Source organism: Megascapheus bottae, chromosome 3 (genome assembly GCF_031878675.1).
Source record: "Megascapheus bottae isolate mThoBot1 chromosome 3, mThoBot2.hap1, whole genome shotgun sequence".
Lineage (NCBI taxonomy): Eukaryota > Metazoa > Chordata > Mammalia > Rodentia > Geomyidae > Megascapheus > Megascapheus bottae.
This window is the reverse complement of record NC_143511.1, coordinates 59,697,348-59,722,536: the sequence shown is the minus strand read 5'-3', so window position 1 is coordinate 59,722,536 and position 25,189 is coordinate 59,697,348. Positions and strand designations below refer to the sequence as shown.

The 25,189-nt window shown below is 43.1% G+C and overlaps 2 protein-coding genes and 1 long non-coding RNA gene across 9 annotated transcripts in view; 1 reads left to right on the top strand and 2 right to left on the bottom strand.

Annotated features, from left to right (window-relative positions):
• The window catches only part of LOC150065591 (phospholipid-transporting ATPase FetA-like), a 75,036-nt gene extending 63,773 nt beyond the window's left edge, over nucleotides 1-11,263 (bottom strand). For 3 of the 4 annotated variants that reach the window (XM_090330204.1, XM_090330207.1, XM_090330206.1), the window contains exon 1: nucleotides 11,213-11,263. The gene's annotated coding sequence lies outside the window, so the exon portion shown is untranslated. The remainder of the gene's footprint in view (nucleotides 1-11,212) is intronic. The other variant, XM_090330205.1, reaches the window with a different exon arrangement.
• A 1,975-nt stretch (nucleotides 11,264-13,238) lies between these two features.
• Unc13b (unc-13 homolog B) overlaps nucleotides 13,239-25,189 on the bottom strand; it is a 171,740-nt gene continuing 159,789 nt past the window's right edge. For 3 of the 4 annotated variants that reach the window (XM_090330200.1, XM_090330202.1, XM_090330203.1), the window contains 14 exons: nucleotides 24,014-24,140; nucleotides 23,241-23,337; nucleotides 22,872-23,015; nucleotides 22,484-22,561; nucleotides 21,014-21,091; nucleotides 20,399-20,487; nucleotides 20,040-20,192; nucleotides 19,771-19,894; nucleotides 19,621-19,677; nucleotides 19,379-19,459; nucleotides 18,448-18,595; nucleotides 15,292-15,384; nucleotides 14,950-15,109; nucleotides 13,239-14,786 (listed from right to left, as the gene is read on the bottom strand). In XM_090330200.1, the coding sequence (XP_090186326.1) occupies nucleotides 14,501-14,786; nucleotides 14,950-15,109; nucleotides 15,292-15,384; nucleotides 18,448-18,595; nucleotides 19,379-19,459; nucleotides 19,621-19,677; nucleotides 19,771-19,894; nucleotides 20,040-20,192; nucleotides 20,399-20,487; nucleotides 21,014-21,091; nucleotides 22,484-22,561; nucleotides 22,872-23,015; nucleotides 23,241-23,337; nucleotides 24,014-24,140 (1,715 nt within the window). In that variant the 3' untranslated portion in view covers nucleotides 13,239-14,500. Of the gene's footprint in view, nucleotides 14,787-14,949; nucleotides 15,110-15,291; nucleotides 15,385-17,139; nucleotides 17,197-18,447; nucleotides 18,596-19,378; nucleotides 19,460-19,620; nucleotides 19,678-19,770; nucleotides 19,895-20,039; nucleotides 20,193-20,398; nucleotides 20,488-21,013; nucleotides 21,092-22,483; nucleotides 22,562-22,871; nucleotides 23,016-23,240; nucleotides 23,338-24,013; nucleotides 24,141-25,189 lie in introns of all 4 variants that reach the window. The other variant, XM_090330201.1, reaches the window with a different exon arrangement.
• Nucleotides 15,217-25,189, top strand: part of LOC150065590 (uncharacterized) — a 28,428-nt gene continuing 18,455 nt past the window's right edge. Inside the window, exon 1 of the long non-coding RNA XR_016534967.1 lies at nucleotides 15,217-15,446. This is a non-coding gene — a long non-coding RNA (uncharacterized LOC150065590). The remainder of the gene's footprint in view (nucleotides 15,447-25,189) is intronic.

Genomic DNA, 25,189 nt, shown 5'->3' with positions numbered 1-25,189 from the left:
GGGCACTGTCCTTGGACATTTTTGCTCAAGGCTAGTGCTCTACCACTTGAGCTACAGCACCACTTCTGGTTTTTTCTGAGTATGTGGTACCGGGGAATCAAACCTAAGGCTTCATGCATGCTAGGTGAGCACTCTACCACTGGGCTATACTCATGGCAGTATTCAGATTTTTTTTTAAAGAAAATTAAATATCCTGTGAGCCAAATAAAACTCATTTTTATGCTTATGGGCTCTTTAATTTTCACTCCAAGCTCAAGAGTAAAACCTCTTTCTTTTGTCAATAGAATATTTTTCCATGATCATTGGTAGTAGTTCTGATACCACCATTTTCTAGGCACCCAATCCAATCTCTTGATTTTTTTCCATACCCACAGTAGGCTTGGGACTCCTATTGCTGTTGGAAAAAAAGAGAGTCACAAATGGGATGGCCTGAAGTTCTGGATGCCCTCCAGCCCCTGCAGGGACATCCCCAGCTTAGAAAGGGTAGCTGGCCAAATCCCTCCATTAGCACAGCTTGAAATGTAACATGGTTATAGAGTACTTGCCAGGAGGGTCCTGAGTAATGACTGCTCAGCTGGAACCAGGCATGGATACAATATGGAAGCCAGCTAAGGAAGATATTAAGCTGTTAAACTCAGAGGAAGATTGGAAGAACATGATGGAAGAGACGAAGAAATGACATGTGGGAGGTAAGTAGGAAGAGAGAGAGCAAAACATGGATTAGCAGCCAGAGAATTGGGTGTTATTTTATTATTTTCTACTAATTAATGACAATATGACTTGGGCAAGTTATTGACCATTTCCTGCCTCAAATGTTTTCTAGATTATGAATTTTTAAAAAACAGAAATTATGGGCTAGGAGTGTAGCCTAGTGGTAAAGTGCTTGCCTAGCATGCATGAAGCCCTAGGTTCAATTCCTTGGTACCACATGCTTAGAAAATGCTGGAAGTGGTGCTGTGGCTCAAGTGGCAGAGCACTAGCCTTGAGTAAAAGTGTCCAAGGACAGTGCCCAGGCCTGAGTTCAAGCGCCAAGACTGTTAAAAAATTAAAAATTAAAAAACAGAAATTATCTAGGCATGATGGCACATGCCTATAATCCTACCACTTGGAAGGTTAAGCAGGAAGATATGGAGTTCAAGATTAACCTAGGAGACATAGTAAGATCCTGACTAAAACAAATAATAAATGAAAAAACCCAAAATATATTAGATACATATAGAATAAAGAAATTAAGGAAGCTTGGCACAGTGGCTCACATCTGTAATTGTAGCTAGTCAGGAGGTTGATATCTGAGGATTGTGGTTCAAAGCCAGCATGGACACCAAAGTCCATGAGACCCTTATCTCCAATTAACCAACAGAAATCTGGAAGTGGTGCTGTGTCTCAAGGGGTAGGGTGGTATTTTTCTTTTTTTTTTTCAAAAGGAAACGTATTTTAAAATGTGGAAACTTAAATAAGACCTATTCATTCAATGTAAGTTTTTAAAATTACTCTCATAAGGTAGAATATTTTCTTCAGTTGATATAATTTTAAATTTCTTTTTGTTACTATGTGTTGCATTGATTGTAGTATTACAAATGTGTAAGTTGTAAAGAATAACAATAATACATGACAAGAGTAGCTTGAAGTTCTCACTGTTCTCCATTATGTCCCTTCCCTCTTCATAACTTCTATCCTGAAAATGATACTTTTCATCTCCTTATTTTTTATAGATTTACCTTGATATATCAAATATTATCTCTAATGATATACTTTTGCATGATCTTTACATTTATTTAAATGGAATAATACTGTTTGTATTCTTTAGCAGTTTTCCTTATCCTTAAACATACTCCTGAGATGAGGACTCTACATAACTATAGTTGCATACTATATTTTATAGCTAAGTAGCTCTCTAATATATGAACATCCACTAGTTACTTCTTTATTCTACTCTTAGTACTCTTAATAGCTTTTTGGTTGGTTTCTAGTTTGGCCATCATGATTAGATGCTTCACACATCCTTACATCTGACATAGGAGTTTTGTAACTGGACATATTAATTCACACTTATAATCCCTGCACTAGGAGATGAGGCAGGAGGATTGGAGTTTAAGACCTCCCTGGATTACATAGAGAGTCCTAGGCTACAGTAACACACTATCTCAAAAGTTTTTTTCAGTATAAACCTAAAACTGGACTTGAGGATTTATAAGATAAGGGCTGCATCAACTTTATAAGGCCAATTATTTTCCAGAGTAACTGGCAAACTTTTAACCACTACCACAATATTACTAATACAGTATGTATATTAAAATGTTTAAATATTTCTTTTTTTTGCCAGCCCTGGGGCGTGAATTCAGGGCCTGAGCACTGTCCTTGGGCTTTCTCAAGGCTAGAACTCGACCACTTGAGCCACAGCGTCACTTCCAGCTTTTTCTATATATGTGGTGCCAAGGAATTGAACCCGGGTCTTCATGCATGCTAGGCAAACACTCTACCACTAGGCCAAACTCCTGGCCCTCTCTCTTTCTTTTTTTCCCCTTTTTGTCTGTTATACCTTGAAGATGCAATGTCCCCTATAAACTCATGTGTTGAATGCTTGGTTTCCAGTTAGTGCTGATACTTTGAGAGGTTCTAGGAAGATCAGGAGATACACCTATTTAGAGAAAGAAGGTTGCTGAAGGTAATATCAGCCTTTGAAGATTATGCATAATCCCCATTTCCTTTCCTTGCTAGTTGCTTCACCATCAGTTGAAGAGCCTCCTCTACCACACACTCCCACCACTACATTTTCTACCTATGTGCATGGAGCTGAGCAATCATAGACTGACTCCTCTGAGACCATGAGCCTCTTCGAAGTTATTTATGTTAAGCATCTGTCATAGTAACAAGAAAGCTTATTAATACACGGTACTTAACCCAACTCAGAAATATGTTTCCTTAAAATATGTTTTTTTTTGAAAAACAAAAAACAAAAAGAGGGCGTGAAGGAGAGGAAGGTAAGAGGGAGAGATGGAGAGGGAGAATGAGAGGGAAGGAGGAGAAAGGTGACAGAGGAGGGAGAGAGAGATAAAGAGAGATGGGGAAGGAAGAGAAACAACAAAGAGAAATTGAGGCATAGCACTAGCATCAATAAAGTAGGTGCAGAGACTAAAGCTCTTTCATTTAGACACAAGAATTTAAAGATAGAAATAAATAATCTAGGCTGGGAGTTTGGCTTAGAGGTAGAGTACCTACCTAGCATGCATGAAGGCCTGGGTTACAATCCTCAATACCACATACATAGAAAAAACTAGCAGTGGTGCTGTTGCTCAAGTATTAGAGCACTAGCCTTGAGCTGAAGAGCTCAAGGATGATGTCTAGGCCCAGAGTTCAAGCCCTACAACCAAAGGAAGAATGAAGGAAGAAACGAAGGAAAGAAGGAAGGAAGGAAGGAAGGAAGGAAGGAAGGAAGGAAGGAAGGAAACAGGTGGGAGGTAAAGAGTGAAGGAGGGATGGATGGAAGGAAGGAAGGAAGGAAGGAAAGAAAAAGAAAGAAAGAAAGAAAGAAAGAACTGAGATGGGAGAAATGGTGGTGCATGCCTATGATCTCACCTACTAGAAAGGCAGAGGCAAGGGATGGTATGAGCAAAATTACACACACACACACACACACACACACACACACACACACACAAAATAGAAAAAAGCTAGAGATCTAGCTAAAATGGTAGAACACTTCACTTCCTAGCGTGCACAAGCTCTGGGTTCAATTCCCAGCACACTGCAATAGACAGACAGACAGACAGACAGACAGACAGAGAGATGCATGCATGCATACATGCATACATACATACATACATACATACATACATACATACATACATACATAGTGAGATCCTATCTAATCAGAAAAATCTCAGTGTGGCAGTATGCACCTGTCATCTCACTTATATGGGAAACATAAATAGGAGGATTGAGATCCACGTCAGCCCAAGAGAAAAAGAAGATCCTATTAGAGAAATAACAAAAGCCAAGATTTTGAATATGGCTCAAGTGATGAGGCACCTGATAGCAAGCAAATCCCTAATCTCAAATCCTAATACTGCAATAATCATTATCACCACCACCACCACCACTGTCACTTCAAAAAAAATCAAGGGCTATAAAGAGAAGTAGCACAGTGGCTCACTCCTATGAATCCTAGCACTCTTGAAGCTGAGATCTGGAGAATGGCAGTTTGAAGGCAGCTTAGGCAGAAAGTCTTGAGACTGTCTCTCCAATGTAACCAGCAAAAAGCCAGACTGGAGGTATGACTCATATGGTGGTGCACTAGCCATCAGGCAAATAGAGCAACATAAAGCTCTGAGTCTTAACTTCAGTATCCACAAAAAAAGAGGGAGAAAGGTTTTAGACCATGGTTTTTCAATATTCTAATAAATCAATAAATACAGAGATAATCTCTGTTGGATTTCTTATCTCAGCCAGAGACTCACAGATTAGAAACTTTGTCACCTATAGCTTTTTAAAAACCAATTCCACCATAATGATTATAACATGACTTTCTGTTTTTACAAAAAGGCTTCAAAATTAAATCACTTACCTGTCTGCCTCAAATCTTTAAATAGAACATTCCTCTCATTTTCCTATAAAAATACTCAAGCATAACAATGAAATGTGAATTCATATCATCAGCTTTTAAAACCAAAGACTGTAATAATCTCAGGTTCAACTTTGTAATTTTCAACCCAAGCTCACATTTTATTTATATAGAAATAAAGATACAAAATTTATTTATTTTATTCTATTTTTTTTGGTCGGTTGTGGGGCTTGAACTCTGGGCCTGGGCGCTGTCCCTGAACTTCTCAGCTCAAGGCTGCCGCCCTATCCCTGGGCCTCGGCGTTGTCCCTGAGCTCTTCAGCTCAAGGCTATTTCACTACCTCTTGAGCCACAGCCCCACTTCCCGTTTTTCTACTGATTAATTGGAGATATGAGTCTCACTGCTCTTTAGTGCCCTGGCTGGCTTTGAACCAAGATCCTCAGATCTCTGCCTCCTGAGTAGCTAGAATTACAGGTGTGAGCGACCCTGCCCAGCTACAGAATTTATTTTCTTCACAAAATGCAACATTCTCTATATTATTTCTAAATAACAATAAGCACAAAAATTCATTGTTGTAGATTTTGCCTATAAATTAAGATGAGGCTTGGGCCAGGAGCGTGGCCAAGTGGTCGAGTGCTTGCCTAGCATGCACGGAGTCCCAGGTTTGATTCCTTGGTACCACATATACAGGAAATGCCAGAAGTGGTGCTGTGGCTCAAGTGATAGAGCACTAGCCTAGAGAAAGCCTGAGGACAAGCCCCGGACTGGCAACAACAAAAAAAAGAGTCCAATTAAGATGAGGCAGTAGATATAATCACAGAAAGACAAACAGCCAAGTCAACTGCCAGTATAGATGGCTTTCTGATTTGATCATGAAGCATTTACTTAAAAGCTTATGAAAAACTACACCCAACAGAGGATTGTAAACAGCAACACTAGAAGGTATGCAGGAGCAATGCCAGAATCTTCCCTCCTAACTTTTTTTTATTACTCAATTTTTTTTATTGTAATTAATAAAAGGGTTACATGATATTTGCCAGATAGAAGGTGCATTAATTCACATACATTGATACCCTTTCACATGTCTTGGTACCCATTACCCTCCTCCTCACCCCCCGACCCGTCTTGGTTTTCCCCCCTTCCCTATCAAATTTCAAATAACCAAATACAAATAAATCCAATATATCAGATAACAAAGTGAGATACTATAACAAGATGAGATAACCAAGGGACAGTAAAGGAGATGAGAGACATCATAGTACATTAAGGACAACAATCATTTGTTATATGGCTTTTGTTTCAATATCCTGGAGGTCCTTTCAGTTATCTTCATACTATATGGCCTTATGTATCAAGATTTTGCTCTATTGTAGATCTCTGCTAGTAGAGCCCAAGGTTTCTACTGATTATAAATGTTCCCTCCTAACTTTTAACTCTAACTTGTCTCTTTCAGTATACTTGTTAGATAAAATTTATAGGAAAACCTTTGTTTAGTGAGCTTAGAAACCTCTCTCTCTGATAATTTCCTTAATTTTCCACTACAGATTTTTTTTTTCCCTCTCCCAGCACCAGGCATTGAACTCAGAGCCTTGCACATGTTAGGCAAGCTCTCCATTATAGAGCTGCATCCTCAGGCCTGTTTTTGTTTTGTTTTTGTTGTGCCAAGATTGTCCCATGTTCTGGGAATGACCCCTTCCCCCCCTTGCTCAGGGCCCATTGTCTTGAACCCCAGGTGGCAACAGCTTGGTGCTCAGTGGTTAGACACCTGAGCTCTGATTCAACCAGTGGTTTCAGTTACCAAATAGCCAATCAGGTGATTATAATTACAGAATTCCCCTATAAAAGCTGTGTAAAATTCTTGCTCAGGGCCTCTTAGCATTGCCGGTTATGGGTATGCGGAGGTCCGGGTCTAGACTAGTAATAAATGACCCTTGCTTTTTAGCTTTGACTGTGGCCTCTGGTGGTCTTTTCGGGGTTCTAGGAATTCGGGTACAACATTTTGTTTTTTGAGGCAGAATCTTACTATATATCCAGGCTGTATTCAAATTTGAGACTCCTGTCTATGTCTCCCCTCAGGGCTGCCATATTGCAATTTTACCCCCCCCTTCTCTTTTTTGCTAGTCCTGGGGCTTCCAAATCAGGGTCTGGATAATATCCTTGAGCATTCTCAAGGATATGAAAAAAACCAGGGCTTTGTGCATACTAGGTAAGCACTCTACCACTAGGCCATATTCTAGGGCCTACTTCCCACTTGAAAAAAATAATCTTTATTGAAAAGGTGATGAGTGAGGGTTGCTTACCTCCCACGTTTGCAGCAAAAATATTCCCAGGAGAGATCAGAATCAAATCAAGTCTAATCCTGCACTGAATTCTTTTGGAGATCCAAACTTGTAAGAAACTTAATCCCATTAAAACCCAGAGCTAGCCTGGTATGTAGTTCACGTTCACACCTGTAGTCCTCGCTATCAGGAGGCTGAGATCTGAGGATCACAGTTCAAAGCCAGCCTGGGCACTAAAGAATGTGAAACTCTTATGTCTAGTTATCCACTAGAAAACCAGAAGTGGAGCTGTGGCTCCAGGGGTAGGGCAGTAGTAGCCTTGAGCTGAAGAGCTCACGGACAGCCCCCAGACACAGAGTTCAAGCACCATGACTGACAAAAAAAAAACAAAAAAAAACAGCTAGGGTGGGGAGTGTGGCCTAGTGGTAGAGTGCTTGCCTAGCATGCAGAATGCCCTGGGTTTGATTCCTCAGTACCATATACATAGAAAAAGCCAGCAGTAGTGCTGTGGCTCAAGTGGTAGAGCAATAGCCTTGAGAATGCCTAAGGACAGTGCTCAGGCCCTGAGTTCAAAGCCCAATACATTCAAGAAAAAAAGAAAACATCAGACCAAGAGCCATAGGCAGGTAAGAAAAGAATACATATTTGGTCTGTGTAAGGCTTTTTCTTTTTTTGCCAATCCTGGTGCTTGAACTCAGGGTCTGTACACTGTCCTTGGACACTTTTTGCTCAAGACCAGCGCTCTGCCACTTGAGCCATAGCGCCACTTCCAACTTTTCCTTTTTTGGGGGCGGGGTCATGGGGATAGAACTCGGCCTGGGCACTGTCCCTCAGCTCTTCAGTTCAAGGCTACTGCCCTACCCTTGCGCTAAGCCCCACTTCCCATTTTCTAGAGGTTAATTGTGCTGGCTTTGAACCTTGATCCTCAGATCTCAGCCTCCTGAGTAGCTAGGATTACAGGTGTGAGCCACTGCACTCAGCACTTCCAGCTTTTTCTATGTATGTGGTACGGAGGAATTGAACCCAGGGCTTGAGCCACAGCACTACTTCTGGTAGTTAATGGGAGATAAGAGTCTCATGGTCTTTAGTGCCCGGGCTGGCTTTGAATTGTGATCCTCAGATCCTCCTGAGTAGCTAGAATTACAAGCGTGAGCCTCTGAGCCCAGTTTACATGCCACATTTTTAAATCCATTTATCAGCTGTAGAGCATTTAGGCTGCTTTCATAGCTTATTGGGAATAGTGCTGCAATAAACTTGAGTACGCAAGTATTTCTATTGCATGCTGACTTACATTCTTTTGGATATATGCCAAGAGTGGTATAGCAGGATCTTTTGGCAGTTCTATTTTTACTTTTTCAGGACCATGACACTGCTTTCCATAGTGGAAATTATGCTAATTTACAATCAGCAATACATGAGTTCCCTACCTCACCCCACATCCTTGCCAGTATTTTTTGTTGTTTGTATTCTTGATAATAGCTATGTTTTCTGGGGTGAGATAGAATCTCAATGTTGTTTTGATTTGCATTTTCCTTATGGCCAGTGATGTTGGATATTTCTTTATGGGTTTATTTTCTTTTGAAAATTGTTCAGATCGTTGCCTCTTTATGAATTAAGTTTTTAGGTTTTTTTTGAATTTACTTTTCTGAGATCTTTGCATATCCTAATTCTCAATCCCTTGTCAGACGTATAGCTGTGTGCCAGGTACAAAGGCATTACCATCTGCATACATAGATAGGGAGACTGAGACTTAGATTTTAAATTTCCCTGATAGAGGGAAAAAATTTCTTGGAAAGCATCCACAGTGGTGACTTTTCCTTCTCTAGGAAAATGTTATTTTTTGTCCTTTCCCCTCCCAACTCCCAACTACCTTTACCTCAGAAGCTGCCTTCTAAAGGTTGCACTGTCCAGGCTCTTTTGCCCTTGGACTTCTGCTTTGCTAATGGAAAGTGTACTAGCTAGAGACTAGAGTGCAGGAAGAAAAAGAAAGTTTAGGGCATTTATTCTTCTCTGCCTTGCCCAGGTTTTGCAGTGGTTGCTTAGTACTTCTGACAATAGGTCCTGTCTGGAAATCCCTCTTCCGGAGTTGCAGCTCTAGCTAGGCTCTGGTGAGATGACTCCCCTGATACCTTCTTCAGGACTAAGGTGGTAGTTGCCATTGTTGCTAGTCCTTGTGTCTCACCAGCCCTTGTTAATCTCATAAACACTCATCAGGCCTCTTTACCCTTTGGTAAAATTATCTTCAGTCAAATCCTTTGAACCTACTGTTTGTCTGCTAGCACATAAGAAAAACAATAAAAGACATTTCCTTCTCCTTAGGGCTTCCATTCAATTTCCAATACCTGCAAGCTTTTCCTCCCTTTCCTCTAACCCAAATCTCCCCATCCTTCCTGGTCTTTCATAAATTGTTTCTGTATAATGACTAACTACAGCTTAACACTGTTGTTACCACAATTATGCTGAATCCAATGTAGCATTGGCCCTCTTTTGTGCTTGTTGTTCTATGACTTCAGCTTTGTGAGTTGGGTTATTATCCCAGTAAGCAACAAGCTCTTCAGGAGTAGAGAATTTGGGCAGTTAGAATTCAGAGGACAAATACATTTTAGTTGGAAAGACTCTGAGAGGTTAAACCTTAATGTACTTATTGTACAGATGAGGAGATTCAGGTTCACATAAAGAAAAGGTTTCACACCACTGTCTACCTTTGTCGAAGATTAAGATTCATACCACTGCTTCACTTTGCTATACGGAATTGGGCACTTAGTTACCATTAATATGCTGATGATTGCTTCAAATTTGTGAGGATGCCTTGTCCTTTATTCAACGTTAGACTCTGTGCTCAGAAGGACACCTGGCACATAGTAAATGCTCAACAAGCATCTGTTGTTCAAGCCTGGGACTCGGCAAGACAAATTCCTTAAAAGCCATCAGAGCCAGGTACGGTGGCTCAGTGATTGTAATCCTAATTATGTGGAAGGTAGAGATCAGGAGGGTTGTGGTTTGAGGCCAGCCAAGGCAAAATGTTAGAGGGAACCCATTTCAACAAATAAGCCGGTAGCATGTGCCTGTGGTAACAGCTATTTATGTGGAAGGTCACAGGTAGAAGGATCTCAATTCATGTTAGCTTTGAGCAAAATCTCCACAGGAGTTTTTTTTTTTTAAGCAAAAAGGGATCAGAGGAGTGACTCAAGTGGTGGAGCACTTGCCTAACAAACACAGGGCCTTTAGTTCAAACTCCAGTACTGCCATAAAAAGTTAATTGGAAGGCTGGGAGTTTGGCCTAGTGGTAGAGTCCTTGCCTAGCATGCATAAAGACCCAGGTTTGATTCCTCGGTATCCCATGCATAGAAAAAGCTGGAAGCGGTGCTGTGGCTCAAGTGGTGGAGGGCTATCCTTGAGAAAACCCAAGGAAAGTGCCCCCAGGCCCTGAGTTCAAGCCCCAGGACTGGCCAAAAAGAAAAAAAAAACTTAATCAGAACTCAAAGGGTAACTTATAATAAAAAAATTCCTTATATATGGAGAAAATGTATAGTTTTGGTTTTTTGTTTTTGTTTACCTATCACCTGAGCCTCAGCACCACTTCCGGTTTTTTTCTATGTGATACCGAGGAATCGAACCTGGGTCTTCGTGCATGCTACCTGCAAGCACTCTACCACTAGGCCAAACTCCCGGCCCCGGAAATGTATAGTTTTAAAAGTCATCTATATATTGAGTCAGTTTTATCCCTCTGAAGATGACATGGCAGAAATAGTCCTAGATGACAAATGCAAGAAGCCAGGAAGCTAAAAGTTCTAGGTTTCCTGACTAGTTTGAGGAAGAGCTGAAAGCAGTATTCATACCTCTAACTCCTGCTTTACTACCATTCTTGCTATTTTATATTGCTTTTTCAACTCTGTCTTTCTGCATTGGATTATAGGAGGACCATTTAGGGAGTTATTCTGAATATTCATAATGACTAGATTACACGCACATGCTGAAAATAAGTTCGTCTTCAAAGTCCACTAATAAAGGCACTTCTGTACTGATTCTTGATTAGGCAAAGCCTGAAGCCTAATCCTAATACTCTTCTCAGAGAGAAGTGTTACCATATGCGACTTAAGATGAACTGGACAAATATGTGCCCTGTGTGAGCTATTTAGCGGATTACAACGAGGCATCTGGGAAAATACAACTTGTCTACGAGTGTCTGGGAAACAAATACCCAAGTACCGGGAAGGAGTTATAACCTTAGGGAGTACTGAGAAAACAGTTCTCAAGAAGCAGGCTAGACAAGGAGGTTACAGAAAAGTAGAGTCAGGTACAGTCTCCAAAGAAAGAGGACGAAGGCGATAACCTTTCCTCTGGCGCCCCCTTTGGGCGCTTCTTGCTCACCGTCGCCGCACTGCTGTCGACTCTAGCGACCTCCATCTTAACGCACCTTTCTGCGCAGGCGCTGCAGAGCTCCAGCTTCCGCCCTGAGCCGCGCACTCTGCCCCGCCCCTTTTCTCAGGCGCCTGTCTCCAGGCACACTTCACTAAGCGCCCACCCTTCTTGGTCACCAGCCCTTCCTCGGGCCCCCAGCGGCTGTTGGCCTGGTTTTGAAGTACTTCGAGGGCGGCTCAACTTTGGAAATCAGCATGTGGTGAAGTACTCGTGCTCTGCCTTGGGTAGACCACGGGCTGTGGAGGGAAGATACACAAATGAAGTACTGCAATGCAGACTGTTGTGCAGTGGGGGCTCAAAATTGGTGGCTTCTCAGAGACTAGGCGTGGGAAGGAGCTCTCCGACATTCCATCACGATGTACAAGGGGACAGTGGTAGAGGGTGCACCTGCTGGGGAATTTAAGGCTAGTGCTTCAGTAGTGCGTGAGTGTGTGTATGTGTATGCAATCCAGGGGCTTGAACTCAGGGCCTGAGGATGTCCCTGAACCTCTTTGTGCTCAAGGCTAGCGCTGTACCACTTGAGCCACAACACTATAGCTTTTTCTGAGTAGTTTTTTGGAGATAGTCTCAAGGACTTTTTGTGTCTGGGCTGGCTTCAAACTGTGGTCCTACATCTCAGCTGCCTGAGTAGCTAGCATTATAGGCATGAGCCACTGGCACCTGACTTGATCACATAGCTTTAAAAGGAGAGAGAGCCGGGCACCACTGATGGCTTACTATGCCTGTAATCCTAGCTACTCAGAAGGCTGAGATCAAGAATTCTAGCATCTCAAAAACCCAACTGATCAACTGTTCTTTTTCTTTTCTTTTTGCCAGTTCTAGGGCTTGAACTCAACCTGGGTGCTATCCCTGAGCTCCTTTTGCTCAAGCTAGTGCTCTATCACTTGAGCCACAGCACTACTTTCAGCTTTTTCTGAGCAGTTTATTGGAGCTGAATCTTATGAACAACCAGGCGCCAGTGGCTTATGTCTGTAATCCTACCTACTCAGGAGGCTGAGATCTGAGGATCTCGGTTCAAAGCCAGCCTGGGCACTAAAGAACCTGAGACTCATCTCCAAATAACCACCAGAAAACTGGAAGTGGCGCTGTGGCTCCACTGGTACAACAGTAGCCTTGAACTGAAGAGCTCAGGGACAGTGCTCAGGCCCAGAATGCAAACCCCATGACCGATTAAAAAAAAAAAAAAAGAGGGAGCGTGGAAGAGGGCAGATGAAGATTATTACACTAATCCACGAGAGAAACTCAGAGCCATTTTGTGGTGGGGGGAAATTTTGATGTAGAAATGACAGAAGGTATGGGGAGGTTTCGGGGAGGAGAGAGAAGAGAGGAGGAGGAAAATTTTAAATGACTTGGCAACTGAACTGTAAGGATTTATTTAGCAAGGTATGGAAATGGAGCTAGTTTCCTGCCCCAGATGGTAATAGTGCAGGCTGAGTAGGTGAAACCTAAATTTCTTCAGCTGTTTCTGATTCCTATGTCAGGCTACATCACTTTTTACCTTACTTCCTACCCCTTGAAAAGAATCTTTTTATTGCAGCTGTCTTGAAAAGAACCTGTGTGCACTCCTAGGCCTCTTGGCTAACCCTCTCCATTACGATCCTGCCTTCTTTCACAGCTCTGGTTGTGGGTCCTAATGATCTCACACAAAGAAAAGAGGAGGCGGCTTCCTTTCTATGATTCACATCATCTCCTCTTCTGGATCTTTTGCAGGGAACTGATGTTGTAGGCCCCATGATTTTGTTTATCAGGTTGGTGGACTTAGGTGAATGCCAAATCCCTAGCCCAAGAGCTACTTTTCTGCTTGGTGGTTTTTTCAGAACCAATTTAGGTCAACCACATGGCTGGTAGAGTGGGGACAAGGAGGGAGAGTATGAAGTAGCTAGAAGCCATTGGACCAAAGGCTATCTTTATACAGGGCAGTCATTTCTATGGATTTCCACAAGTTCACAGAAATACCAGGTTCCAAAGACTTCTATAAGATAATTTATTAAGACTATTCTATAATCTCTTGTAACAGTGGCATATACAATAATTAAAAACAGCAAAAATGCTTTGTTTCTTCTTTCATGTATTGGCTGGTACAGCTTTGGACAATGCTGGATCCTCAGTAAGTTCAGGAGGCTGTTGTTGAGGAAATCCAAGGACCATGTCACATCTCTGAGTAAGGGCCTCGTAAATCCAAACTGAGTTTGTCTCTGATCTTCCAAGGAATGTCCAGCTTCACCTCCATCCAGCTTGTACACAGGTATCAGAGCCCACATATCTTCTGAGTGATTGAACATCAGAGGGGAATAGCAGCTAACCTCATGACAGAGAGAAAGGCCAAAGGCTAGATTCTTTCTACAAGGGGGATAGCCAGAAAGCAGTGGCCATAGGCCAGGAAAACACTTTCTCGACTGGCTTCCACAATCTTTGGCTTTGTTCAGGGACTACTCAAGAGGAACGTATTCCTGAATCCTTCCACTAGCCCTCATGTCTATATGTACAAGAATAGCCTCTCACATCCTAGGTGACTACTTTCTTCCCTATAGGAATAGGAACGCTAGAAGATGGCTCCTGGTGCCCAGAATAAAAAGAAATATTCTGCTCAGGGCTCTGAAGCACCATGTGAAACTGAACTCATAACAGATATAATCTGAGGGAAGGGATTAGCACAGCTCTTTTTTTAAAAGCTATCTTGTTCACTTTCAAGGCCTCATTTCTCACTGATGACAGAAACAGTTCTGCTGCTCAAGAGACAGTGAATTCTACTTTATGTGCTCCTTACCCTGGCCATTATCCAGTATAGATCACAGGGCCCATTAGTACCTGTAAGACTTAACCAAACTACCTAGCCAATCAGGCACAAGCTTAAAGCTCTCCAAACTTGTTCTTCTAATGTTTCTAACTGAATAAATCATGGTTTGGAGAAGGGTGGGGAGGGGAGTGAGTGGAAAGGTAACTACCAAGAAGTGCTAACTGTCTCAGAAATGCCTGTCCAGACTCTGTTTTTATGGAATACCTCTCTACATAGAAGCTTCTGTAGCTCAGTTCATAGCACCACATACCTGCTATTCAGGGATTTATGACCCTTTCTATGAAAAGCCATACTCTTACTATCCCAAATTTTCTGTAAATATTTTTAGTGAAGGGGTCAGCCTCTTGGCTACAAGGACCCTTATCTGGCTACATAGCTACCCCTCATTGGCTCTGATTTGTGTAATTGGTATTGCCTGGTTAGCACTAAGCCAGGGGTGTTCAACTCCCTTCTTCTGTGGATCGAGACTCTGATTTGAGTTTCACAAATTCTCGGGCCACCTCATCATTGCTCCTCTGAGATAGAATCCGAAGAATGGTCATGCCTGTCTCATCCATGTGGATCTTCCGGCCCAAGGGGCACCAACAGGCACAGCTGCCCTTAGTTGCCACATCCCTTAGGGGCATCACTGCCAGTCCTATCACACGATCTTCTCGAGCAAAGCAGTAATCCTTCACACAGATCTGCAACTCATAGGTCTCTGGACCCTCTTCATTTCCAAGGAGGCTGTGAGCACAGGACAGAAGAAAGAAAGCCAAAACTTAAAGTCTTCAATTGAATTCACCCTAGTTTGTCATCCAACCCATCCCTCATTTTTTAGACTGTTCAATTGTACCTCCGATATCATTCCCAACCCAGAGTTCTTCAGGTCTCCCACCCTATAACTTACAAGTGAAATGTTTCATTGTACTTAGGGCTCCAGTTGTTGCTTTTGGATTTAGTTGTGAACTTCCTCTTCTTATCGCTTTGGTGTGGGCCAACCATGGTCACGTCAACAAAAGGCCGGAACATACCCGCTGTCTGCCACTTGAGGTCATTGGCAGCCACCACTGCCCAAACAAGGGAAACCAGTAAGAAATCTACCCAGCCATTCTAAATTCTTGGGCCCCAGGTTATGTTACCCTTGGAGGAGGCTGAGCTGAAGGATTAGGATGAGCAGCCCTTGCTATCACCTGAAGAGTGAGGCCAGGAATAAGAAAAATTCAGACATATATATCCATATACTACTCACCTTTCACTGTGACTTTGTGTTCCCCAGTACCAGGATGTGTAAACAAGTCCACCTGAATAGAGACTTCTCCCATAGGATCATCCACACCAGACCCTGATGACAGATGGATGATGGCCCGTTGTAAAACTCCAGGATTTCAAAACTAATTATGCCAGGTAAAACTGAGGGGTTGGGTGGCTACCACCCCTGCACCCTGCCCCCCCACCAATTCTAAAGCGCAAAACAATTGCCCACAGAAGCCATGAGCAAGAAAGCAATAGGAGAGGGAAAGTGGGGAGATAAAGAATAAGACTATGTATTTCAATACAAATTAAGATGCACTAGGAATCTCTTAGGATCCTCAAACCTTTCCTGTCTACTAGACTGGAGAATTTTTCATTCAGAGATATTGGGCAGGACAATGCTATTTATTCTGTATCTATATGGAAGTTATGTCCACCTTGTCATCTCTTCCCCCACCTCTTTAAGATAGGATCTTGCAAAGTAGTTCAGATTTACCTTGAACTTGCTATGTAACCAAGACTGGCCCCAAACTCACAATCCTTCTGTATTAGCTGAGATTGCGGGTGTGTTTCCTGGTTTATGATATCTTTTGGGAGGGTATGCTGAAACTGGGGCTTGAACTCAAGGCCTGGGTTCTGCCCCTTAACTTTTTCACTCAAGGATGGCACTCTACCACTTGAGCTACAACTTCATATTCAGCTTTTTTGCTGATTAACTGGGGATGAGTCTCGTGGACTTTCCTGCCCAGGTTGGCTTAGAACCTTGATCCTCAGATCTCAGCCTCCTGAGTAGCTAGGATTACCGGCATAAGCAACCAGCACCTGGTTTGTGATGCCCTTTATTCCTTTTTTTTTTTTTGGTTAGTTGTGGGACTTGAACTCTAGGCATGGACATTGTCCCTGATCTCTTCAGCTCAAAGCTACCATCCTACTCCTTGAGCCACAGTGCCACTTCTGGTTTTCTGGTGGTTAATGAGATAAGAATCTCATGGGCTGGCTTTTGAACCTGGCTTTTGAACCTCGATCCTCAGATCTCAGCCTCCTGAGTAGCTAGGATTACAGGCGTGAGCCACTGTGCCTGGCTATTATTATTATTATTATTATTGTTGTTGTTGTTGTTGTTATTGTTATTTCTTCTTCTTCTTTCTTCTTCTTTTTTTTTTTTGCCAGTCCTAGGGTTTGAACTCAGGGCCTGGGCATTATTTTTTAGCGTTTCTCAAGGCTAGCACTCTACCCTTGAGCCACAGCACCACTTTTGGCTTGGTATTTGGTACCAAGGAATTGAACCCAAGGCTTTGTGCATGCTAGGCAAGCACTCTACCACCAGGCCACACTCCTGGCCTGTGATGCCTTTTAATGGAACATTGTGGATCCTCCTTTAGCAAGCTCCCTCCCACCATACTTAGGATTCCTGGATGCCCCAGCCTGGGAGGCTGCTTCTCTGGAAAACCTTTGTATTATTTAAATCTGCAGAACAGCTCTCTAGTCCCAGTCTGCCAGCTCTTCTCAGCAGAAACCCTACCTAATGAGATTACTCTCACTTTTTTTTTTTTTTTTTTTTGCCAGTCTTGGGCCTTGAACTCAGGGCTTGGGCACTGTCCTTGGGCTTCTAATGAGATTACTTTCATTTCAGCCCTTCATTGTAAGGAGTAAGAAAACCCTGAAGACAGGACAGGAGAGCAAATTGAATCCCTCCCTATCTCTCTCTGAATCCCTTTCTGAAACATAGGATAGGGCTTTTGTACTTTGACAACAGGTCCTACCATAAGCCAACACAAACAACTCATTCTATCTGACAGGGATTAGTGTCCATGTTAGATTCATGTCTGCAGAATATATAACATACCCTTTTCTGGCCGAATGTCCTCATTAGCAGTAAACCTAATACCTTTCCCATCATGTACTGAGCGAAGACAGGCAAATCAAGAGGTAGTAGCAGCAGTAAGACAGAGAAAGAAGAATGGTTAGAGGTCAAAGGAGTTACAGCCATTCAAAGAGTTCTGTATTTTTCTGGGGGAGCAGAGATGAGGCAGAGTGAAGAAAGAAGTCCAAGAACTGGGGTCACTGCCTGAATGTTTCACATTAGACTTCATGGATTTGAGAGAAACCAAATCATTGGCAGAAGCAGTAGAAAATATAGACAGAAAGTATGTGAGAACAGTGGAGTAAGAAAGAGGTTGTAGGCCCTAATTTCCTAGGCTCTTAAATGACAATGGGTAAAGAAATACACATTATTCTCTCTGAAATAACTCTGCTTTCACTCCCTCTGTGCCTTTTTCAGCTTTTCTCCCACTTCTGTCTCCCTTACAACCTGATGCCTCTGGATTAATTTTCTGGATTAACTCAGATTTTTTTCCCTCATGTTACCTGTTGTACATATACTCAGCTCTGTAAAGTTCTACTTGACCCCTTCAGCCAGACTCACTGCTACTATTTTTACATGTTGCTTTGATTTAGTTTGGGTGGTATTGGGGTTTCAGCTCAAAGCTTTGCATTTGCTAAGCCAGTGATTTCAACACATAACTGATTCTTTTGCTGCCTCTTTCTCCACCACAGACTGAAAGTAAGAGCAGACGTAGGATAGAGGTCCCATTTCTCACCACGTCACATCCATTCCACTGCTTAGATATCTGCCCTCCAGCTCAGTGCTCAATAAGGTCCAAGACTTCCATTTACACTGTCAGGTTCACACCCCCATGAAGCCCTTCCAGAACTGTCTAGAACAGGCATTAACTAACATGGCTGAAAGTGCCTCCTAAGAGGACTCTGCTGCAGTCACATGAGAATTTCAGCTTGAGCCATTCTTTACATATGTGCTTTAGGTAAGACAGGCCTGACCAGAGGCAAAGGGAAGTTTGGATGAGTGGAAATCCCTAAAACAAAACCAACTGCCTGATACCTGGTGCCAAAGTATCATCGATGAGGCCATGCAATCCACTTAAGCTTCTTTTATAGTTTGCCTCTCTTAGTCTTTGCCTTTGCCATGCTGAAAAATCTGGAAGTATTTTCCTGTTTCTCCTTAGAGCAACTGTCATCAAAGCCCCCAAAGCTATGAGCCTCACAAGTGTCTGAACAATACTAGACAATACTAACTTCCTATAGGAAGAAGCAGTTGAACAGGGGAGACAGGAATACATAGCTCTTAGGCTCTTACCCTGAGAAGTCTGGGAGCGCACAAATGTCTTGATGAGAGTGTCTGTGGTCTGTGTGTACAGGGATAGGGCATAACGCAGAGACTGTAGATCTGTGCTCTTCTCTAGGAAGGTTTTCTTTAGTCCATTGCCTCCTGCATGGAAGTATTGCTAGAAGAGAAATGAATTCCAGCTTCATCCCCTCAGAGATGGGCAACTGTCTTCAGAGAAGCCAGAAGAGGTTTGTAGGAACAAGAGGTCATTTGACAGACAATAAAATCAGGATCACAGAACTAGTCCCAATGCCTTGGATGAAGAGCATCCTTGGGTATTTGGCAGGAACAGTAGGAAAGGGCATATTCCTGGGGATGGTGTTCACATACATAGTGAAGCACAGTTTATATAGTCAAGCACAGTTATGTGTGCAGACACATTTTGGGCAGGGAGAATAGCTTAAAAACAATCTTTTAGCCGGGAGTTTTGCCTAGTGGTTAAAGTGCTTGCCTAGCATGCATGAAGACCCGGGTTTGATTCCTCGGTACCACATACATAGAAAAAAGCCGGAAGTGGTGCTGAGGCTCAAGTGGTAGAGCTCTAGCCTTGAGAAAGTCCAAAGGCAGTGCTCAGGCCCTGAGCTCAAGCCCAGGACTGGCAAAAATAATAAAAACAAACAAACAAACAAACAAACAAAAACAATCTTTTACTCCTATGAACCTTAGGGAACTTGATGCCTCCAAAGTGCTTTAAGTTATAGTTTGCATGGAACTGACTTATTATCTCCTTGCCAATCATAAGTATCTTGAACTTAGGACCAGTATCTGCTACTCTCTGTATCCTTGACAGTGCACAGGATCTCTCCTCTGGAGAGAGTGCTAAGAGACTAAAGCACACCTAGTCCGGCAGGTGCCAAGTGTGTATTGTAATAAGATTGCCTAGAAAAAGGAAGATCTTCACCTTGATGGTATCCAGGGCCAGGTCAAGGACAGCACACTGCTTTGGAGTGAGATTCCGCGTTTCCTCTCTCACCATGTGGTCCTGAAACCCCAGAGAAAGCAGTAACATCAGAATAGCTGAGAATAGTCAGGAAAACCATGCTCCTACCTGTCAGTCCAAGGGTGTATGTTTCTCTCCTTCCCTCCTCTTTAGCCTTCTAGATATTCTCCCCCAGTCTCATGAGGACCCCCCACTCCAATAACCTTGAGTTTGGAAAGCTGACTCAGCTCCTTGGCAGCAGTGAAGATCAGCTGAGTGCCCTGGGTAGAGAGGGGATTAGTCAAACTCCATCAGGAAATGAAGACTAAGGGGTAGGTGGAGAGTACAAATAAGTGAGAGGGAGGTATCCTTACCGTCTGATCAGTGAGAGGTGGCAGAACAATCATCCTTTCCATGGTGTTCATTACCACCCGCCAGAGCTCCTTCAGGACTCGCTTCAGAACTGTCTTCTCACATACAGTGGCAAAGAGTGTGAGACTGCAGGCCAAGGCAATGGGTGAAGCAAGAGCAAGAGTCTGTGAGGCCTGTTGCTACTAAAGAGGCTAACAGTTTAATAGCTTCTTTGCTTTGTCCCCCCCGCTCCGGCCCCCCCACCAATGAAAGTCCTGAGGGTCATACTCACTTGCCATCCAGGAAGTCCATGAGAGGCCTCAGAACACTGTCTGCATCCTGAGCCACTGAGGCCTTAGCGTTGGGGGATGCATTCCCTGTGCCCCGAACCTGGCCCAGGATGTCAGCCATTTGTCGAACACACTCATCAATCCGCACCTGGAAGCTACACATGTGCTCATAGGGCAGCCCTCCCTCCCCTACACTGACCTAGGAGTAGCACCCCTCCTTCAACCCAATTCCACATGTTTACGGTGTGATTTCAGCAGGGACAGTCACAGGAGCACATACATACAGCAAGAGGGGTAGGAAGGTGATTGGCTAGGAACAATACCCAATTGTAAAGGTTGTGTAAGTTTTGGGGCCACTGACCTGTTTCCAAACACCATACTGAGTTCATCCAGAACTGTATTCAGTTTCAGTTGCAGCTCCTTCAGACTGTCTGCAGCTTCAGGATCCAGCTGTAGCCACAGGACTTGTATCTAGCTAGGCTGATTCTCTTGCCCTCTTTCCTCCTCTATCACTACTTCTTTCTTCTCACCCTACCCCCTACTCCTCCTTCCTAGGGCCTCACTCCAACCCCAGCTCTTCCCTCTTAGGATCATACCCCAAATGCCTGTTCCTCTGTCCTATGACTAATCTCAGATCATGCCAGACCAGACCTCAAGCTAAACTACTGATCAATAAGGGGTAGAGTTCTATGATCAAGAAGCTCAGAAATAAGGCTGGAAGTTTGGCCTAGTGGAAGAGTGCTTGTCTAGCATGGACGAAGATCTGGGTTCGATTCCTCAGTACCATATACATAGAAAAAGCCAGAAATGGTGCTGTGGCTCAAGTGGCAAGAGCTCTAGCCTTGAGGAAAGCTTAAGGACAGTGCTTAGGCCTTGAGTTCAAGCCCCAGCACTGGCAAAAAATAAATAAAAATTAAAAATTAAAAAAGTTCAGAAATAAAGGGAAGTAGAGTTGACCACAAACCCTAAGACTTACCTCCTTGCCCCCCATGGCCTCAAACATTTTCTCCAGCTGGACTCTTAATTGCTGCATGTTGTTCATCAGGATGCAGGGCTTTGGGGACAGATGTAATCCTTAAGGCTTGGCTCGATTTATCACAGGACCCATTAGCTTGGGGTCTCTCTCCCTCTTACACTATGCCAAAACCACAGAGACTTTATATATTATATCTTTTTCTAAGCACTGAGATATGGAACCAAGTGAAGACTAGAAGCAAATGTTTTTGCCTTTAAACTGAGTGGTAGGTATGCATGTATTAATGGTATTTCCTGTTACAACTCACTCACTGGCTAAACATTTTTGTAAAAAGAAAACCAGTATTTATACACAATGGAATTCTATGCTGCTGACAGAAAGAACGATATCACCCCATTTGTAAGGAAATGGAAGACTTAGAAAAAAATCATATTAAGTGAAGTAAGCCAGACTCGAACATAGGCTCAACGTTTTCCCTCATTTGTCATAACCAGTAGAAACCTTGGGCTGTCCTAGCAGAGATTTGCAATAGGGCAAAACCTAGATACATAAGGCCATACAGTATGATGCTAAATGAAAGGACCTCTAGGATATAAAAACAAAAGCCATATAATGAGTGATTGTTGTCCTTAATGTACTATGTTATCTCTCATCTCTTTTGCTGTCCCTTGGTTATCTCATATTGTTACAGTATTTCACTTTGTTATCTAATATATTGGATAAATGCGTATTTGGTTATTTGAAATTAGATAGGGAAAGGGGGAAAACAAGATGAGGGGTGGGGATGGGGGGAAGGGAAATGGGGACCAAGACATGAGAAAGGGTATCAATGTATGTGAAATAATGCACCTTCTATTTAGTAAATATAATGTAACCCTTCTATTAATTACAATAAAAAATATATGAAAAAAAAAGAAAACCAGTGTGGTTGGTTTATGCCTGTAATACCAAATATTCATCACAACCATCTCAACTAACAGCTGAACACAGTGGTGCATGCCTGCCATCCCATCTGGGCAGAAAGAATAAATAGGTGGATCATAGTCTAGGCTGACCTGAGCAAAAACATAAAATTTTATCTCAAAAGGGGCTTGAGTACTGTTTCAAGTGGTATATTATCCACCTAGCATGTTCAAGGCCTGGCATTCAGCCCTTAGTAGTTATGTATATGCACGTACACGTGCGCGCGCGCACACACACACACACACACACACACACACACACACACACACACACACACACACACACACACACACACACACCCCAAAGAACCAGCTTGAAGAGGATAAAAAAAACCGAGGCTCAAAAGAACTCTTATTCAATTACCCATTTTTGGCATGTGTCTAGCGTGTCAAATAAAGCTCTGGAAGGAACCAGAAGTCAAGAACAGCTGAGGATAGCTTTAAAAGGAAGAAGGATTCATTTTCCTTCTATATCCTTTCTCCTAAGTGCCCTAAAGCCTGATCTTACCAGTTTCTCCTTTGTGCAGTAAGCTGGGAAGTCCTTTGATAAGATGTCTGCATACTGCATCAGTACCTTCCCAATGGTCTGAGAAAAGAGGAAAGAAGGAAAGAAGAAAAGCTTTAGCTTTTCCCACAGGTATCTTACCTGAGGTTTCACTTTTCATCTCAGAACAATGCCATTAGGGAAGCAAAGGAAGGCTCTCCGAAGAACCAGCAAAATTCCCTCTCAACTACAGAATAACACGGAGGGAGACCATCTGTCTGCCTCAGACACAGTAAAGGCAGAAATAGCAATACTAGACTCTTACCTGAAGGTGACCACAGACAGGGGTGGCAGAACCCAGACTTGTGAATGTGTTGGTAGATAGGGGGAGGGAGCAGGAAGGCTAGGTTACCTTAGCAAATCTCCTCATGTAGTGAGCAAGGATACTAGGATCAGGGCATTCCAACTTCCGGATGATCTCAAAGCTCTGGTTGAGCTGTGTGAAGACATCCACCACAGAGCAGGAAAAGAGTGCATGTTCTGATGTCTGTTGGAACTAAAGAAGGCCAAATACAGATTCAGCATCCATAGCTGCTACCTTTCTCTTAAGTTGACAGGGTTTGAAAGAATTCTGCCTAGCAGGGTGACTCACTAAGTCCTTTGTAAGGACTCCACAGGCAAGGGACAGCCAGCCAGCCAGCCTGGTGAAAGCATAGGAACTTCTGCCAATAGCTAAATGGTGGGATGCCTGGCTTCTGTTCAGCCCAAGACCTCAACTTACACCATCTTTCTTATCTCGTTCCAGAGCCCCACGAAGAAATTCCAGGGACACATCCTCATTCTCATTTAGCCACTGTAGTACAAACTGTTCAAACCACCTGTAGTCAGAGCAGAATTGTAGGTTGAAGCTAATGGCTGGCATATACCCTATGCCTGACAGCTCCACCAGACTAGATCTTCTGAAGCAGGGTATAGTTTCATACTTCTCTTTCTTCTTCTTTTTTTTAGTCGTGCAGCCTGGGTGCTGTCCCTGAGCTCTTCAGCACAAGGCTAGCACTCTACCACTTAAGCCACAGCGCCACTTCCAGTTTTCTGAAGATAAGAGTCTCACAGACTTGGCTGGGAATTTAGCCTAGCGGTAGAGTGCTTGCCTAGCATACACGAAGACCAGGGTTCGATTCCTCAGTACCATATATATAGAAAAAGAGCCAGAAATGGTGCAAAGGCTCAAGTGGTAGAGCTCTAACCTTGAGAAAAAGAACCCAAGGACAGTACTCAGGCCCTGAGCTCAAGGCCCAGGACTGGCAAAAACAAAAAACAAAAAACAAAAAACGTCTCACAGACTTGAGTGCCCAGGCTGACTTTGAACCTTGATCCTCAGATCTCAGCCTCCTGAATAGCTAGGATTACAGGTGTGAGCCCCCAGCACCTGGCTTGATACTTCTTTCTCTACAACAGGATCCAGAACAGCTAGTTCCAAAGACAAGCCTACTGAACTGAATGAAGGACATAAACCCAACCCACCCTTCCACCTATGGTGCCCACATAACTCACGCTGGGTACTCAGGCACCTGCCCCTGGAGGGCAGGCAGATCCCGAACATATTCATTGTGGAGCCACTTCACCTTGAAGTGCAGGTTCATGTAGTCAGCACTCTTACACAATCGACCTTTTTCATGCTCTAGTAAGGGAGGAAAGACTGGATCAAGTCTTAGCAGTAGCCATGGACCCTGAGCTTTCTTATGGCAACAGATCTAGTCAGGTAGCTCAATTAGATGCCTTAAAAGACATGTAACTCCTAACTTCCCTTTCATAGCCATCTTCCCACCAGTGCCTTGCTCACTCTCCAAGAACCTTCCTCTAAAGGGACTAGGAAAAAACCTGGCTTTAACTTTTCCAAGTAAAGTGACCTTACTAAATTCAGGTGAAGAAAAGAAAGGGCTGATAGTACTAATGCTAATTAGTGGAAACACTGCTGGGGACTGCTAAGCCAGGAGTTTGGCCTAGTAGTGGTAGAGTGCTTGCCTAGCATGCACAAAGACCCAGGTTCAATTCCTCGGTGCCACATACATAGAAAAAAAGCTGGAAGTGGTGCTGTGGCTCAAGAGCTCTAGCCTTGAGAAAGCCCAAGGACAGTGCTCAGGCCCTGAGTTCAAGGCCCATTACTGGCAAATGAAAAATCTTAGTAGCTGAGCTACTCCATGGGATTGGCTTAAATGCTGAGACATGAAGGTATATACAGTGCGAATGGGTCAATGACAGTTAGATAAAGGCAGAGGAAACCAAACAGAAAAGACTGAGCAGTTATGTGTAACCCAATCCTGAAACAAACAGAAGGGTTCCTGGACACACTTGGGACATGGAAAACAAGCTCTTAGGAAGTATGAAAATAAGGGTAATCAGTTTGGAAACTATGGAAACACTATGAATGGACCATCATGCTCCAGAAAACTGAACTGTTATTATGGATACAATAGATCATCTAGCTGATTCTTGAGGGCTTTCTGGAATAAATAGGCCTAACATCACTCAGTACCAGCTCAAAGTCAGCTATATCTGTGGAGTCTATCCAGTCCTTTCATACATTGTGTGCTTTTTATATACATTGTGTGCTGCTATACCATAAGGGTAATGGCAAGCTAATAGGGAGAATACTAAGCAGCAGAGGAGGAAAAGCCAGTTTCCTTAGGGAATCTATTGTTCAACTCTGAGATGTCATGGATGATGCTT